At 44.1% G+C, this 17,844-nt stretch overlaps 1 protein-coding gene across 1 annotated transcript in view; it reads right to left on the reverse strand.

Moving 5' to 3' along the window:
- ANTXRL (anthrax toxin receptor-like) overlaps window positions 1-17,844 on the reverse strand; it is a 58,900-nt gene that overhangs the window by 3,166 nt on the left and 37,890 nt on the right. The window contains exons 15-16 of the mRNA XM_009277995.1: window positions 16,448-16,615; window positions 15,176-15,256 (exon numbers count right to left, since the gene is read on the reverse strand). Coding sequence (XP_009276270.1) covers window positions 15,176-15,256; window positions 16,448-16,615 — 249 coding nt within the window. The remainder of the gene's footprint in view (window positions 1-15,175; window positions 15,257-16,447; window positions 16,616-17,844) is intronic.

Consider the following 17,844-nt stretch of genomic DNA (forward strand, 5'->3'; position numbering starts at 1 on the left):
CAAATATATTCATAGTCTATAATCAAAGGGGATCCCATAAATCTGTTTGCATTACTTTCACTTCAGTTAAAGTGATAGGCGACGTCAAACTGCTGCCAGTTTCTGCCACACTCACTGATTTGTCAGACAGATGGGTAATTTAAAGGCCATGCGCCGCATTGTGTCATGAAAAATACGGTTGGGTTGGGAGAGTCTGACAGATAGAGGCTTGGATGATCGATGTATGTATTGTGACACTTCCTCACAAAAGATTATTGGTGTTAGCCTACAATCTCATATTTCAAAGACTTCTGGTGAATACTGGAGCAAATCCTCCTGAGCACTTCAAGCAGCCATTGATAAAATGAGGCCGAACTCTTAGCCACTGTTAGGATTAAGGGAAAGGGAGGAACAAATGATAGTAAATCGTTAAGTCATAATTTGGACTTATCAAGTGTATTTCATCAAAGGATTTCTAGGTTGAAGAATTAAGCCCTCCACTCATCACAGTTTCCTAATAACAGGGTGCCACAGCTATTCTACCTAACGTGCACATCCCTCTGGGGTTAGTTTATAAAAAAAATCCATGATGTTTCTCAAATAAATATGCTAACCACAGGATTTTTACTATTCTGTGTTTGAAAGGATTAAGTAATTTCCTCTCCAAAGGCACATAAAGGCTTTTAAACCATAGAGAACACGGACAGAAATCAGGTATCCTGCACACTCACCTATGCTCTCCCTGTACAGGGGATTAACGGGGATTAAGAGCCACCATCACTTTAGTAGTGGTAACAGTATGTTTTTCCCTGAAGCACAGTATACACTAAGTGTTTTAGGAAAGGTGTCAGAGTTGCAAGGTGCAGTAATACCATGGTGATCTCAGGCACAACAGCTGTCGGTAGCTGCTTTATTGTTTTCTAGGAAGCAGACGATCTGCGTAAATCCAGTTCTGTCTGGTTTCAGCCCTGCTCCCAGTACAGCATCCCTCAGATGGTGCGACCCGCACCGCGTACTGTCATTCAGGCACCAACTGAAGGTCAGCAATGCGCCATATGGAGTTACGCCCTTACTTCAGCTCACATCTGCACAGTCTTCCTAATGCACAATTATTTTGCTTCCCCATATGTCCATCCACTTGTTAGGCTCTTGTTATGCTGCTTGCCAAATTGGCTTTTCAAAAAGTACAAATACTGAAGCAGCGGGATCTGCCCTTGTCCCGACTCCAGCTTTTATCCCAATGTAACAATCACATGTGCAATTCAGGCACTTTGTACTTCTAGGCAATGCCTCCTCGACCACCTAGGATGTGTTTTTGTGTGTGGTTTAAGGGGGGGGAAGGAAGGGAGGAACCTCTTGAAAGCCACTGCCTCTTGTTTCTGGGCTACTTTCGTCATAGTGCTCAGTACATCACTCCCCAGTGCTTGTTCCCCCAAAACCTTTAGCTACTACTCAGCAAATTTTCAATGGAAAGGAACAACTGTTAAAAGGATCCAGGCAATTCGAAGAGTGACATGGGCAAGTGTCTTCACCCACGATACTAAGAGCACTTCAGCAAAAAGAATTGAAAAAATTCTCCCCATCTGCCAGTAGCCGCCTCTTTTCTCTGTTCACTTTAATACATGCATTGGTGTTTATTTAACAAAAATCAAATCCAGTTTCATCTCTGTGCATGCCAGAGTATTTATGTACACAAAAGTATGTCCGTTTCTTATTTTTAGCTGCATCAGTTGACCTAATAAAAGATATCCTTCCTGTTACAAATTTTGCTTGAGTTTTCATTCACTCTGGGTTTTGCTTATGGAGTCTCAGTGCTGCAATTCTGACTAGCAGAGGCGGATATCTGACTGAGGAAGAGTTGGCTTCACTTAAATGTTTACTGAAATTTCTTGGTCTTTGACTTTGTAAGAATATAATAGTTGGCTTTACAATTTAGAATGGATTAAAATAAAATCATTCCTTTAAAGTTTGAACATAGCAATCCAAAACACTGGACCACCAAATTGAAAAAATAAAGTAGCTCCCAGTCAGAAGTATTACATTTAGGATACTGAAACCTGAAATGAACATAATTTCCTTGGGCTCAAATGAGTAGCCACCTTTCTTCCCAATTTTGTTTACTGATGTCACTGGGATGACTCTGCCAGCTTGCTATGGACATGGTTCATCAACATGTAGCTTCACTTCCTAAATACCTATCGATAGTTCAGTGTAAAAGTGGAGCTCTAAAACGCAAGAGAATAGATTCAGGTTTTTATGCTACCTACAAAACCAGAAGAGCGAGCATCTACAAAAAGTCAGAATCACTTTAGCTAAGTGAAGGTTTTGATCCACACGCCCAGAAACCAATGGGATATATACCTTTAAGATAGTGACTTTTGCAAAAGTTGAATGTTGGAACAATTCGAGGACAGGGTCATCCCTGTCCTCTAATAAAGAACAAAAGCGTTCTAGCAGAAACACCTACACCAAGTATCCTAAAACAGCAACAGTATGGGAAACTCATTTAGCAAATGTATTTATGAATGAGGTAGATTATGGATACAGTAATTTTATAGAGAAAGAGCTGAACCGAGGTGCTACAGAGTTCCCACTATTCGAGTTCCCTGGGCAATTGTCAGGATTAGCAGCTGGCTCCTCAGGAGCCAGGATCTATGCGCATCAGCCTTTGCCAAAAGCTTCCTCACGCTGCGCTGCTTCATGCTGACTGTGCGCTGAACATGTCACGGCTCATTAAAGCCTTCACGGATTTCCTGGGAATTGCACTGATTACCCTGTAGCATAAAGGCTAGAAATTAGTGAGCCGCTGAAACAGTTTGCCACGTAAAACCTAAGCCTGCCTGGTTTTCAGGCATATTCAAGTAACTTTTACTAACTCCTACTCTTACATTCGGGACTCAGATATTGTTTTCGTGTTGAAAAATAAAGTATTGGAAATGTCAGAGATTCCCATATCAGCAGTTTGGTGGCTGATCATGCTTTCAGGTCGATAAATATGTAACTTATAATTAATTTCTAATTATTTAACAATTAAATTTTAATCATTACCATTAATTATACTGTGGTTATTGCATTAATCATTAACGATTAATTTATTAACTTGTAATTAATTTTTATATGTAGCCTTTTAAAGTTATTAGATCTCAAATCAAAACATTAAATATCATCAACATAAAATATTTGTTTGCATGAGAATCTGATTCTTTAAATATCTTCCAGTTTAATAAGTCCTCTCTTGTCAATAACAATTTGCTGGGGATCTATTTGGCAGCTAGGCACTGATGCGTAAAATGATGGCAATCCAAAACTACGAAGGGATAAGAGAAAATGGGGTTGACTGAAGAGAGAAGGATTTCAAAAGTAAGGTCCAGTAAAGTGGCAGTGTCCAACAACGAGAATATAATTATTATTTGCTTTAGTGCTGCTTTTAAAAAGGAGAATCAGTTCAGCCCATTCTTTATCCAGTGTATTATCTGGGCTCTTTATAAATAAACTCGTATCACTTCTGCTCCCTCCTTCTGTGATGGAGTTATTGGAGGGGAAGGAAATCACTGCATTGTGGAGTGTGAATCACTCATACTGTAACAGTGAGGACCCTATAATGGCCTTAGGTACATCAGATAAATTCAAATTGAAAATTACAAAATGATGAATGCAAATGCACAAGGATGATCTAAGCAGAGGCAGAAAACTCTGTTTACAGCACAGCGTGAGCAAGGTGGTGCTGCCAGGAGATGTAACCTACTGGGCTCACTCAACGTGCTTCACACCGCAAAAGGAATTAGGCTGAGCTTTAAGATGTGGGAGGTAACACAACTTTAAACAGGACACATGTCCTGACCCAGGAAGGGGCAGTGATATTTAAAAACAGCTGAGGCACGTGCGGATCCTTCACACAGTCCACAAAGACACACTTACAAGCAAATTTTGTGCCTTTTCTCTTACTTTTTAGCAACCAAACTAAACCACCCACAAGCCGCAGTCACTGGCTCACTGGTGCAGCACCAGGGAGACACAGCAGAGAAAGTTAATCCCTGCTTCAGAAACTCTGACGCCCAAGTCACAAATGAGAAGATAGCTATGTACGGGCCGGGAGCAGAGCACACGGTGACAGTGAGACGCAGCTAAGCAATGCCTTGGGCTACCGACACGTTCAGGGTAAAACCTGTTGCCCTAGCCGAGGCATGGCCCACATTGCTGCCCAGAAAGCCCAGGCGAGAGCCGAGATGCCCAAGCCCCTCTCACAGAGGCAAAGGGGGACCAGCCTTGCTTTGTAAAGGGGCTGGGAGAAGAAAACCTTCAGAAGCCCAGTATGCCCTCAGGTACCCTGGCTATGGGAGCCAAATAGCTGAGGAAGTAGGATTTATGGGGTGGGGAAGGGAGGAGAGAGCACAGGAGCTCTTCTGACTCCAAGTGTGTGATAACCTCGTCCAGGGGGTCCCCCAGGGGCCGGGGGAGGTAGATTGCCAGGGCAAACTCACAAAGAGGCCCATGGCCTGCACCGCACATAACAGCGGCAATAAAAGTCATCTTTTGGTTCACTTGCTGGCCGAGGGAAAAGTCAACAACAACCAAAAGTCTTCATTTTTCAGATAAAAGAAATATGTCAAAATAAGTTTCACTTGGGCTTGAAACACATACGTTGTTCAATTCAAAACATCTTGTCTTTGAGTTTCGGACAGAAAAGGTGTTTCAAAACAAAAACTGAAAATATTGAGACTTTTTCAAGGGTATTTTTTCCACCTCAGCTAATTCCACTAACATGCAAAAATATTTACAGACCATCTAAAGAAGCAGTTTTTAGCCAAAACAGAGTCTCATGTGGAAAATGGTGTCCAGAACTACTAAGGAATTAAGATACAGATAGGAACTGTTTTGCAGTAAGATTAATAGCTGCAGTATCCCAGGCTACTGTAGCTTCTTTAATCAGAATACCGAGAGTTGAATACAATCAAGTACTGATAGGTTCCCAAGACATGCACATCTGCAGACACTACTCCCCAGTTCACAGTCCCAGCTGTGTATGGCACTGCTTGAAACCACGGATGGGTCCTCTGGGAGCAGTCTATTCAGCTAGTTTGAAGACCAGTGCAAGAATACACTGAAGAGAAGTGGGCTACTTCCAATTTACCCCTGGAGAAACCAGCCAATAATGAGGAATCTGAGGGAGGAGTAGCTCAGCCAGGGAAACTGGCCTTTTAAGCTGGGACCAGGACCCTTCAGCAACATGAACTTTGTGCTGAACACATCCCCACCGTCCAGCTCTCACATGCCTGATACCACTTTTACAGCTCGGGCACACAAGGAAAGTGACATGGAGACATGGAGCAGGTGACATGGAGAACCCATCCCAGTATTGAAGACAGGGCTATTCAAATAATTTGTATCACGCTCCATTCAGCATCTTGTTTCCACAGCCCTGCCTTAGCAGGAAAATGCAGCAATGGGCTACAGACACCTCCTGAAAGAATGGCCAGAGTCACAAGATATCTTGCAGGAATGCACAAAACATCACATGTCTTGGACCTTGCTGAAGTAACACACAGTGCAGATCCATAACAAAGCCTGTCGATTCTGAGCCCTAAAAAAGCTGAAGTGGCAAAGGGAACAGAAAAGGGTAACACTGGGCATAATCAAACTTAAGGTCTATCAGACATACTTTATATTCAGTACCGATCTCAAAGTACAGTCACGCCAGACCAAATCCCACTCAAACCTGTGAGAAATATCTTAACCTAAACCTGCACTCACAACGCATGATTTACTGCCTTCCTCTTTTCTGACAGCTTTTATGGATGAGGCTCCCAAAGTGGAGGAAGTGAGGAGAGCCACTGTCAGGTCATGTCATCTACCCAAGGTTATGCAGCAGCTTCGGGGAAAAAAAAAGGTATTTACAAGTTCAGGACTCATGACTCACATCCCTTGTTTTAACCACAGCACCACACATTTCCACACTTGAATGCTGACCAGACTAGAATGCGGTTCAAGAAAAAAACAACACTGGTTGGTTTGCAAAAGATTTTTCTCTTTCCTTTGGCATTTTCAGGGAAAAGGAGATTGCATTTGTCCATCACCTAGAATGGGGAGGACTTTGGAGCATAGCAACAAGAGCAACAAACATTTGCTGGGTGCAACGGGCTCAGCCTTGAGGTATTGGCGGCTTGCTGGGAGGAGCAAATTAGGCCACAAAGGACCATAACTGGTCTTGCTCAAACTGTAATTAAGTGTCATTGTGCTTTCCAGGGTGAATTATTTGATTGTCTCTTCAGGAGCGAGCTGGGATTATGGCGTGCACAGAGGAAGAGCACAATGCTCTTTACCCGCCTAGGGTATAGGATAATGCTGGAGACTCAGAGAGATTTCTGGTGAAAATGGTTATTATTTTTCCTTGCCTCAGCCAAAAATGTAAGATCCTGGCCCACCACACAGACAAGCTGCCTCTTTGTTTAGAGTCTGGAAACAGATACCATTATCCCCAACCCATCCCCGGGTAACTGGCCCTTAAATGGCTCTGCTGCTACCTACAGCAAGTAGATGGTAAACCCACAGTTCCCAGGTTCCTCTGTGCTTATCTCACAAGGATTTTCTTCTCCTGGGATGAGACTCATACAGTTCATTATCAGTGCTGGCATATTTACAAAGCACAGAAAACCTCTCCTCCCCCAAAAGCTCCTATGTTAAGTTGGATGGAAGAGCTCCTTGGGACACAACCACCTTATTATTTCTAGGAATGAACACACCAGGGAAGCAACTCAAGTACCAAAGTCCTGACATGGAACTCTCCTTCCCATTTCAGGTATGCTATAGAGACCTAACACTCTATGCAAATATATCCCTGCCGTGTTTCCCCTATGCAGCTTGACGAGTCTATTAAGTACCAGCTCTGCATTTTGAAGTTAATCTTTTCCATGAGCACCCCATTGCCACCTCTCTCAAACAAACTCTGTTATACATCCTGGTGTCAACTTACCAGAGATAGTGGCCTGTCCCCCCAGCAGTAGAAAAAACCCAGGTACACCTCCTCTCATTTTTCAAAGCTCTGCTCCACTCAGAATGCCTGGCCTTTAGCATTGCAAGAAGGGACACTGCTCTTGGTAGGCTTCGCTTCCAAATTTCTGTATATCCCACTCCTTAAAGTTATCAGCCAGTGAAGACTGAGGTGTCTACCTGGGTAATTACGTTCTCTAGAAGAAACTCAGAAGGAGGGGAAAAGAAGAGATATGTTCACATGGAAAAAAAACCCGCAGAAGATCTTAAAACACTGCAAAAACCGCCAGTGTTGCTGCAAAGAGCGCAAAGTGTTTGCAGTCTTCTTGTTCCAGGAACAGCTCCTGTTTGAGACTAAACTGGCATACAAAACTGGAGGATTTTATTATTAACCTGATATTTATGTTCAAAGCAAGATTAAGTTAAGATTAAGACTTAACAGACATAGCTCATAAGCTTTTACGGTTGTGTAGTATCTTTGTGTTACTCGTACAATGGCAGACACAGTGATTTACGTTTTCTTCTGGTACCATAACATGAACCACAGTAGTTTATACAAGAACAGAGGCATCCAGAACCACCGCTCCTCTGTAGAGCTCTGTGCAATACCTTTTGATTTTTAGTTATCGCTCTGTACAATAACTTTAGTATGAATAATAGCATTAATACATTATCTTACACAGTGTTTTTTATTTCTAGAGCTCAAACACCTTCAGAGGAAGGTCACAGCATTACTCATTCCTACATAGTTACTAGGAGTATGTAAGCAGAGAGCTAAGGAAGGTTGGGTAGCTTAATTTCTGGACTGTTACCCAACTCGGAAGACAACGAGGGATGCACAGCTCCCAGCAATCTAACTGAAACATGGTAACATGGGGTTCGGCATTGATTCAGGGGTGCTGCCAAGAAACAAATAAACATATTGGCTGCAGCATATCTGTTCATTTGCATGTGCAAAATCGTGGATCTGTACATGCAGTCCTAGTAAGCAACTGCATGTGCATTTGCGCACTTGTCTCAAAAAAGATGTACCTTCAGTTGTGGGCTTCCTCCTAAGCCCCAAGATAGTCACCTGACTCCAAGCCAGGCCTGTATAGCTTAGACACACTGTACTCTGAGTATGATTGTGGAGCATCAATGAAGTGCTGCCTGGAAAACTGTGATAACGACACACGAGAGCCTATTCCCCCCAAGGCAGATGTGTCAGAGTTGCAGTTAACAAGGGACTAAGTCACCAGTTCTTATCCCAAAGTCACGTTCCCTATAAAAAACCAAGACTCAGACCTGATGAACCTGTTCCTTTACCATAAATATCAAAGAAATATCAAAGTGGTACACATGCTTTAAGAGTAGCAGAAGAGCCCCCTGTCTACCTAACAGAGTCCATCTATGAAGTGCTCAAAGTGCTGGTAGGAACATGGTCTCACCCTCCTAGAATTTACTGTTCATCTCATTTATCACTGTGGAACTACAGTACAACAGAAGTGAAGTAACTTGCATCAGCTACAGCCAGGGCCTCCGAAGTCACATCTCAGTGTCTTAACCACAAGGCCAATCCTTCTTCATCCTCTTGTTGCTAAATGGCACCAGCCCTGGGATTTGTATCCATCCTTCAGAAGAGTCTCTTGTGGTTGTTGTTACTGAGCGTGCCTCTGGCTCCCAAAGATGTGGGCAGACCGCTAGTTCCACCCAGGGGCAGACAGGCAGCATCTATCCCCAAAGCCTATTTGTGAATTCTTCTTCCACATCAGAAATAACAGGATCCTGGCACAAGTGAGAGGTAATGCCAATATGTGGGCTTCTTGCAGGACAGGAAATTCATTAGTCACTGATTACATGTTTCCAGCTGCAGTACTCAGCACATCCTGGGAACTGTGCTTTAGGACATTGGTCCCATAGCAGGGAGCTTTTTTTCCCCCCATGCCATGCCTGCTACAGCAGGAATAAACCTTACAGATACTGGTGTCCTTTGCAAAAAGAAGTAAAACAGGAGCTACGTGTCACATTTTCATTGAATGTGACAAAGTGAGATCACCTACTGTGGCAGGCGATGTCCCCGTCTCTTTAATTTTTCAGCAGCTTATGAAGGTAATTGGCTCCAGAAAGGTTAAGCAAAGGGAGAAAAGCCCCAGAACCAGGCAGCAGTCGATGAATACAGTCTGAAGGAGCTCAGTGCTGCTTTTCCAGCACCCCCTGTAGCTCTGACAATTACTACTTGGGCGATTACAACACATCTCCAAGCAAGTGGCAGGGAAGCCTATTAAAGGGCATTACTCGGTCTTGAAAAGAAGTAATTAGAATGAGCTCCAAATAGCACTGGTAAGTGGGCAGCTAGCATGGAGTGACAGGCGGGTGCTGCCATCCCCGTGGGCTGCATTCAAACTGCTGACCACCTGTAGGTAGCAGCCAGAAAGTAATTACTAGTCATTAATAATCGATAGGTTTGGTGTCCCACCATTCATCTGAGGAGTCCCAAGTGCCTGGCAGGACTTAACTAAACCTCACAGCTGTAAGGAAAGTAAACACTGTGTTCTCATGATTATTTTGCAGTTGGGAAAACTAAGGCACAGAGATGTCATGGTCAGCATTACAAGGAATCACAATTTGAGGGTAATCAGGCCTTCTGAGTTTTAACAAATCTATCACCTTAAGAGTGACCACTTGAAAGGGTCGCACAGAATAAGGAACCCAAATACTCCTGTTCTCATTTCAGAGGCTGGTGTTTAAAATTCCAGCTGCTGTGCCTTGTTCAAAGTCATGTAGTAACTCAATGGTGAGAACTTGAAAGGACCCAGAAGTCCTGGCTTCCAACATGACCAGCAGCTCATAGTTTGTGAAATTTTTGGCTGCACAGCAGCCTTTTTACCTTCAGTTTTATGGAACAAAGAAGGAAAAAAGGCTTTCAGTTTTTGTACAACAGCCTGCTTCTAGCCCCCTTCCCCAGGAAAGAGCTTTACATGTGCGAAGCACAGGGTAGGACTGCTAAAGCATTGCTTTTTTCTAAGTAAAGTCCCATGAGTATACAAGGGTGACGGTGACAGCAAAATCCAGTCTCCACTCTCACTCTCTGTTGCAGGTAATTTTCAGTGACAAAAATGAGATCACTTTCTAAAGCTTTAAAGTAAACAAGAGCAATTCTGCCTGGGGGGAAAAATGTCGTCTTTTTTTTTTAGTTGAGGTTTTCGGTAAACCGAGCCTCTGAGAATTTCCTGTGACAGTATGTGCTGAAATGCAAAATGGAATGGATTTGCTGAAAGCAGCAACTAAGCAGACCATTTGAAAGAAGCATCTCACCTTCCTCTCTGCACATATTGGGGCTCTTAATGTTTACTTGCTGGCGTTGGTAACAGCCCCACTCTTGATCCGTGAGGCCAAGGGGAAGAGCTTGAAAGTTCCCTTTTGCAGAGACTACCGACAACCTGCCCCACCAGCTACTGTGGTTTCTATGAGACACTTCAAGATAGCCTGACATCAGTATTTCCCAAACTCCAATCTTCATAGCAGCCCCCTGCAAGCTCAGAACCAAGCTGGGGAGGGCACCAACACAGCGACGGGGGAGGGCACCAACACAGTGATGGGGGAGTCCTCAAGGCAGCCTGAGTATCTTGAGCAACACATAGCTCAACAGGCCACGTAGCCACTGTGACATGCTCCCTGTTGCTGGATGAGCAGTGTCCCCACCTCAGAGCTGTCAATCCCTTTCTTGGGCCAAAAGCGTGACTGCTGGTCCCTCTAAGCCCCAAATTTCTGGGGGAGGAAGAGAAGAATAGCAGCCTAGCTCTAAGGGATCCATCATTGCAGCAGTAGCACAAATGCCTATGAAGGCTTCACCTTTGTACATTACTCCAAGGAAGAAAGCCCAGCAATCGGCAGCAGAGCCGCTTGCCCTTTTTCATCTCTTTGCCCCTCTGCTGGTGCTGTCTGAGAGCTCAGCAAAAAGCCATCCCACAAATAGCAGCCTATCTGCTAATGACGGGGTAGATATCCCTTGCTGTCCCATCCTGGTGCAACAGAAGCTCCTGCGAGGGGTGACCTGCAGAAGTTGAGTGGGCAGGGTCCTGTGACCCTTTACTGAGGTACTTGCCAAACTAACAACCAATTTCAGCAGTGGTGCTGTGACGTGATCTTGAATGGAGACCAAGAGGAGGAGCTGTCTGCAGAGCCAAGCCAAACACCGTGGGCACAGATCCCAGGAGAAGGGGCATCAGAGCTTGTGCTTGGCTGGTTTTCTTTAAATAGGCAGTTCTAAAAAGCGCCTGTGATTTTCACAGCCAGTCCTATTAATACAATCCTGCCTAATACTGATGGGTCATCCATCCCGAGATCCTTGTCTTGATAAGTCTGTGGAAGGCATGAGCCAGGGCAGAGGAGCTCTCTGGAGCCTCAGCCAGCTCCGCAGCGAGGCTGTAATCCAGGGCATGCTGCTACCAGCAGCTCGGTTCCCGCAGCATGAAAGGAACGGGGGAAGGAGGCTGGTCAGCAGCCCATTGCTCCCAGAGGGCAGGACTGCCGAGCGCCAGTCTGTCTCATCAAGGGGAGGTGCAGGGAAACAAGGACTGAGAGAGACAGCACGGAGAGGAAGAAGCCACAGAAGGAAATGGAAGGGACTGTCTAGGGCAGGAGTCCAAGGGGGACACGGGTAAGGAAAAGAGCAGGTGGTTTGGGAAAGGCAACAGGATCACGATGAAGGAAGAAATGAGGATGGATAGACAGCAGCCCTGGCCACCCAGAGCAAAGGACAACAGAAAATCCCTTGCAGCAGTCAGCCTTGTATTCCTGCATACATGTTTCAGCCTGAATTTCCACTGCAAGGCTCTCACGCACACTCTGGAATGGGCTTCACCACATGAAGACTCAAAAAAAATACAAACAGTTCCATTTTTAACTTCACTTCATGATGGGAGTGGGGGAGAAGACATGATTTGAAAACCTGGGGTAGCAATACTGCCTTCGCTGTATGGTTTGCAGAGCCAAAAAGAAAAGGGCTGTGTTGTGGGGGAAGATGCTGAACAGCTCTGAAAAATGTCTAACAGACTTTTGCTTCTCTGTGACAAAACCAGATACATTGGTGAATATACCAAAAACATTAACATATTTAGTTTTCCGCCAAAAACTATCACAGAAAAAGAAGTTTTTCTACAAGTATTTTTCATATTTTTTTGGGAGAAAAGCTCCCAAACCACAGTAATCATTTTCAAATGAGGAAAGAAATTACACTTTTCAAAAGAGTTTTTAAAGAATGTTTTAATGTAAAAAAATTCTCCTTTGTCGTACTCCCCTGCCCCAAAAGCCTTGTGAAAAATATTTTTTCCCTGTACTGTGGATGTTCTCTTCTCTATAATTAGTATTTTCATTATGTATAAAAAGTGTTTTCCTATAATTTCTCCCAATGGCTGCAAAAAGCAAACATATGCCCAACTGCAGCAATAAAAATGGAAAATGAAAACTTTTTTTTTTTCAATCCAGGTAAACTGTGAAACAAATTTGGAAAAATGTAACTTCAGCGAGTTATCTTGTTCCAGTGGGAAACAACCTACATCTCTGGTAATCCCTGAAAACGTAAAGATAGTAAAATTTGACTGATTCTGGGAAATTCAGAGATAGGAATTTTCTGAGTTACGAATCCAAATGCCACTCCCAAAACAGAGTTAAACTGTGTTCCTTTTGCTTTCTGAGCTCTAAGTTTTCCTGAACAACCAAGACAACTGTGAAATTGCCTTAAAAATCAAACTAAAAAAGGCTAACCAAAAAACCCAAAGAACTCTTCCCCTTGTCCCCCCAAATCCCTCAAAACCCCACAAAACAAAGCAATCCCTCTCTCAAAGATCACCACACAGTCACTGGCCGCTGGATGGTGCAGTCTGGAAGGACACCATGCACCGAGGCACGTCAGGCTGTACTTTCATGTCTATCCAACAGTAAACCAAAATCCGTTGACTGCTGTCAGCACACCTGTACAGGAGTGGCCTTGTCCCCGCCTGGGCTGGGTCGAGCGGAGCTGCGGGCTTGCTCCTGGGGCTGCCGGGCTCCTCCAGCTCTGCACAGCCGGAGCTCCAGGCTCTCCACGCTGCCGGTCACTCATAGCACTGACTTGAACTCCCCATTCTTCAGCCACAAAGTAAGTGTGTGCATGTGTGTGTATACTCATATATACTTATGTGTACATACGTGTATATTCATATACTCCCCCCTGACACACCAAAAGCCTAACTCACAGGGAGCCAATTCTCCACTGAGGGATTGCTACTAGAAAAGTAAACCAAACAATAAATAATAACCTCGCTCTTTTCTGTGCTAGCTTTCTCCATGAAGTACAGGCCTGTGATGTCGTCTTTTTTTTTTTTTTTTTTTTTAACAGCAGAAGGATGTCTAGTCATTTTCTTGTTTCACTTTCAATATTCTTCAGCTTTAGTTAATTTCACAGGCCAGGGAACAGAGATGATCCTATTCTTCTACCGAATCTGGCTCAATAGGATTCTTTCCACCCCATTTCCCAGATGTACGTTTGATTTTTCTAATGTTCTCCCTGATACAATAATCCTTCAGCTCGCTCTGTTTTACATTGCCTCTTTTGAGCCCCTCGTCCTCCCTGCAGCAGAGCTAGAAGGCAAGGAACTGAGGATGCCTGTTCGGAGCCAGCCCCCTGCATGTTTCTTGACTGCGCAGGCTAACAGAGGCTCTGTTGTGCTCTGCACCGATAGAAACGTACCAACCCAGGGAGTGAAAGGCAGAGGATAGATTCATATTATACAATGTTAGTGCTATCAAAATACAGCTGGGCCTAAAGAGCCTATTCAGAAGCTCTAGATCGTGCTTAAAAAGTAAATAAGGTGTCTCAAGCACAGCTGCCTTGAAAATGCAGCTTAGTGAAACAGTTAAGACCATTTTACGAAGTAGCATAGGAAGCTGAGTTTGTTCTCTTAGTTTCCTTACACACCAAAAGAAAAATGGAAGAGACTAAACTTGAAATACTGAAGCTGCATGTTTGATTAATAACTAGACAAATACCATAACGGTATTTTGCCAAAAGCCAGAGGGATGCAACTTTTTTGCCCTAGATGATGCAAATTAGGGCTACTTTTAAAATCTGTTATTAGGTGTGAAAGTCACCCAGGCAAACAAGCCCAGCACAAGGGCCTCTGCACCACTCCTATCCCAGAAAAGCATTTTACGGCCCCTACTGCTGTAACTCCATAACCCCTTCCCCTGAGAGCAAAGGTGATGAAAAGTATGGACTCTGGCCAGAAAAGGGCCACAGGGGGAGAAAAATGCTGTCGTCTCTGCTCAGTCCTCATGTTTCAAAGTGGCACCGCAGAAAGCCAAATCTGAAGGTGCAACAGCCCAAAGCAGCAGCACTCAATTCTTATGGAGTTGTCCCCCCGGAATAACAAGATAGAGACAACCATAACGGTGCCAGGCTCTCACGGGGAAATCGTGAGAGCTCTGAACTAAGCTATCTCAAGTGACCCAGGGGCAGCACACAGACATCTCTGTAGCTCTGAAATGCATAAACTCCCTGCCTCCTCCCAGGAGGAATATACTCCTGACCTATATTTGGCCAATAGACTTTATCAAGGCAGGAGATGCTCTCTGCCTACCTATAGGATATGACCAAGAAATGTGTCTTTGCACAGAATTCTACAGAAACTTTAATCTCCATTAACTTTCCTATAATTTGTTTCTTCATCGCCTGCACAGTTCATGATTTCTCTCATTAATCACTTAACTCCATTATTAAGTGAGAAGCATTTTTATGAAGTTGGGTAGGAAGGATAATTACTGTGGTAGAACAACTACTGCATATTAAATTCAAAACGAGCATTCCCCCAGAACCCACAAACAGAGAACCTATCCTTTGACTTCAACACGTGTGCCCAGAAAAAAAGGCTAAGAACTTATATGGCTGAAAAAGGTCTCATATACTACTGTGGCCGGCCAACTTCTTCCTCAGTCTGCTCAAATCATCACAGTGGAGACATTGTGGTTGACCTTTTGGGGCAATACTTTTAAATACATGCCACAGCAAACATTTTAGCTCATTTTGAAATCTCTGGTTCTTGTGACAAATTTTTAGCCTTAGGGTAATGTGAAAAGAGACAAGCTCAAAAAAAAAAAAAAGACAAAAAAAAAAAGACAGGGTGGTTGGGAGGGAAGAGCATCGCTGCTGCTAACAGAGAAGTGACATGCCAGTGTGTTTGTGACACCTTACCTTATCCCCTGGCTGTGGTCTCATAAGAGAGACTTGATCATAGCCTCGTCGAACCAAAGCCCACAGTGCATCAAGTTTGCCCTGGAATAAAAAAATAAAAAAATAAAAAATAATAAAAAAGAGAGACAACCAAGAAATCTGGGGAAACCAGCATGAGATTAAACTACAGGTGAGTTGATCCAGCCTTTCTGTATTAAACTGTCTGCACAAACATTGCTCCTGTGCTCCTGCCCTCTGTATACTGCTTATCTGGACAGCCAGAAAAGAGACCTCAATGGGGTAACGTGTACCCGATATGCAACAGGCCAGATTCAGCCTGCTCGAAACTCACTGAGGATGACTATAGTTTCATGTGAACAACTCCCCTAAGAGACACAATTAGACAGGTGTTACGTTAACAAAAGGTAGAACAACAAAAGTACTGTACTGATGGGAGGTGAGCTGGGGCATGGATAAACAGCCACAAGACTACCTACCTAGGCAGGCTTTAAAATTCACAGGTACTTTCCAGACAATAAATTCAAGCACTGTTAAACTGATCTGTGAGCATGGTGGGGAGGAGGGACCTCATCCCACAAAGCACTGGTTTGGGACGTGGCCACAGGTTTCTGGGATGAGCATGGTATGCTGTTCCCTTGGCCTGCGCTAGCCCGCCAGCTTCCTTCTCTGTAAGCGGAGATAACAGCTCTGCCCTGCCTCAAGGGTTGTGTGAGGATACATACATTAAAAGGCGGGGAGACACCAGATACTATAATGACACGGGAGAAACGGGGATGAAAGTGTGGAGAGACTGAGCGACTTGCCCAAAATCAAGCACTACGTCTTGTGGCTGAACTAGCAGGGAACAGAGCTGAATCCCAACCCAAGGCCTTAGCCACAGTGCAATCAAAGCAAGGATGGTGCACTTTATCTGATCCTCTTTGTATGCTGCCTTGAGATGGCACAAAACAGCATCTGCCCTCCCTAAGAGTTGAGATATCTGCTGTTGCAATCCAGGCTGTGCAAAAGTACCTGAAAAGAAGGTGTGAGCTGAGGGCGGGCAGATCTCTGCTCATGCCCTCCAACACCCTCCACTCTTCCTCAAAAAAACTATGGCAACACAGTGCCAGGTGAAATGCACGTTCCAAGAAATGGGCAAAGTTGCGGGTTACTGGCCGTTTTTCTAAAGAGACTCTCCCAGGTCCACCATAAGAAAGGCTGCGCTAAGGAAGTGGGATGTAGTAACGTGCATGACATAAGAGACTTGGTAAAACTGAAGGGCAGACACATCACCTTGATCGGAGTGTACCATTTCCGCTGGGAAGGTGGTTTTCTCACATGGGGCTTTTTTGGCTTGGGTTCCCATGGCTCATACTCCTGTTCTGGCAATTTAATAATAGCATTTTTGGGCTTCTCCAGTTTTGCTCCTTCCTCTGTTGACCCCTTGTCTCCCCATCGCACCTGAAGTCAGGAGAGCACACTGTAAGTAGAGACACTTCAGCAGTTCCCACCAGCAGGTGGTTTTCACAGACATTAATCTAGTTCCCATCAGATGACCCAATGCCACCAGACATGAAGCCAAATTTATGAAAGCACCAAACTCCCACTGTAATCAGAAACACACATTTAAGAGTCAAATAGTCTCACTCAAAAGCCACTTGAACTACTAGCATTTGTACCTTGCAGTAACCTAAGGTGTTGTGGGAATTCACAGCATCCAGGGCAGATTAACCCATTTCCAAGTGAAATCTGAAGCACTCTGCCCAGCTCTGCTAGGACACAGGCGTAATACGCTTCCCATTGCCTCACGCAAAAAGCAGGCAGCAGCACCAGCTCAAGGCAGGCAGTCTTTACAGCTAGCCCTAAGCAGCTCCTGTCGTTCAATTCAAAAGTGAAGAAAGGGTCAGTGGACAAGTACGTGAATGGTTTGAGAGCATCAGCCCTCAAACTTGTGCAGCTACCACTAAAAACAGCTCTTCCAAAGATGACCTTGCACAGCCACAAGAGAGGTCAGTAACTTTATCTTCACATACTATACACTACTCATTTCAAGCTGAAATTCTGATTTTGTTGTCTGACTTACCTCAAACAGAAATGTGAAGCTGCATTCAAGGGCAATATATGATCCATTGGGTTACTCAGCGTCAAGGATAAAATTCTCCCGAGGAAAATGGTTAAGGATATTAAGATGCAATACTTCAACTGCAGACTTGCAGCAACTTGCTGAGAAGCCATTGCTTTCATTCTGTTAGCCCAGATCCTCAGCTGGCTTACATTAGCCCACCTCCCTCAGCTACCAGTTAAACCTAGTGGGAGTTTCTGGTGTGACATCCCTGAAAGTCATCATTAGACCCTCAGCTGATATAGGTGAGTGACAACTCCCTGCCTCGTATTATCCATGGTTAGGAATACTGACTTGATTTCACTAACATGGTTATTTACAGGAGTTAGCAGCTGATCACAGTATTATCCACTGACTCCCTGGAACGTACATGCCATAGGACAGCACAAGGCAAATTTCTTTCACAGTAACACCCCACTTTACACATCAAGACTGGCTTGCGCATGAATCCCAGGGCAGGGTGTGATTCATTAGCTCATTTCAACACAGGTGTGTTTTTGTTCATTAGGAGTTAATGTTTAACTGGGGGAAAAAAAAAAAAAAAAAAAAAAAAAAAAAAAAAAAAAAA

The sequence above is a fragment of the Aptenodytes forsteri genome, unplaced genomic scaffold (genome assembly GCF_000699145.1).
Source record: "Aptenodytes forsteri isolate BGI_AS27 unplaced genomic scaffold, ASM69914v1 Scaffold15, whole genome shotgun sequence".
Taxonomy (NCBI): Eukaryota; Metazoa; Chordata; class Aves; order Sphenisciformes; family Spheniscidae; genus Aptenodytes; species Aptenodytes forsteri.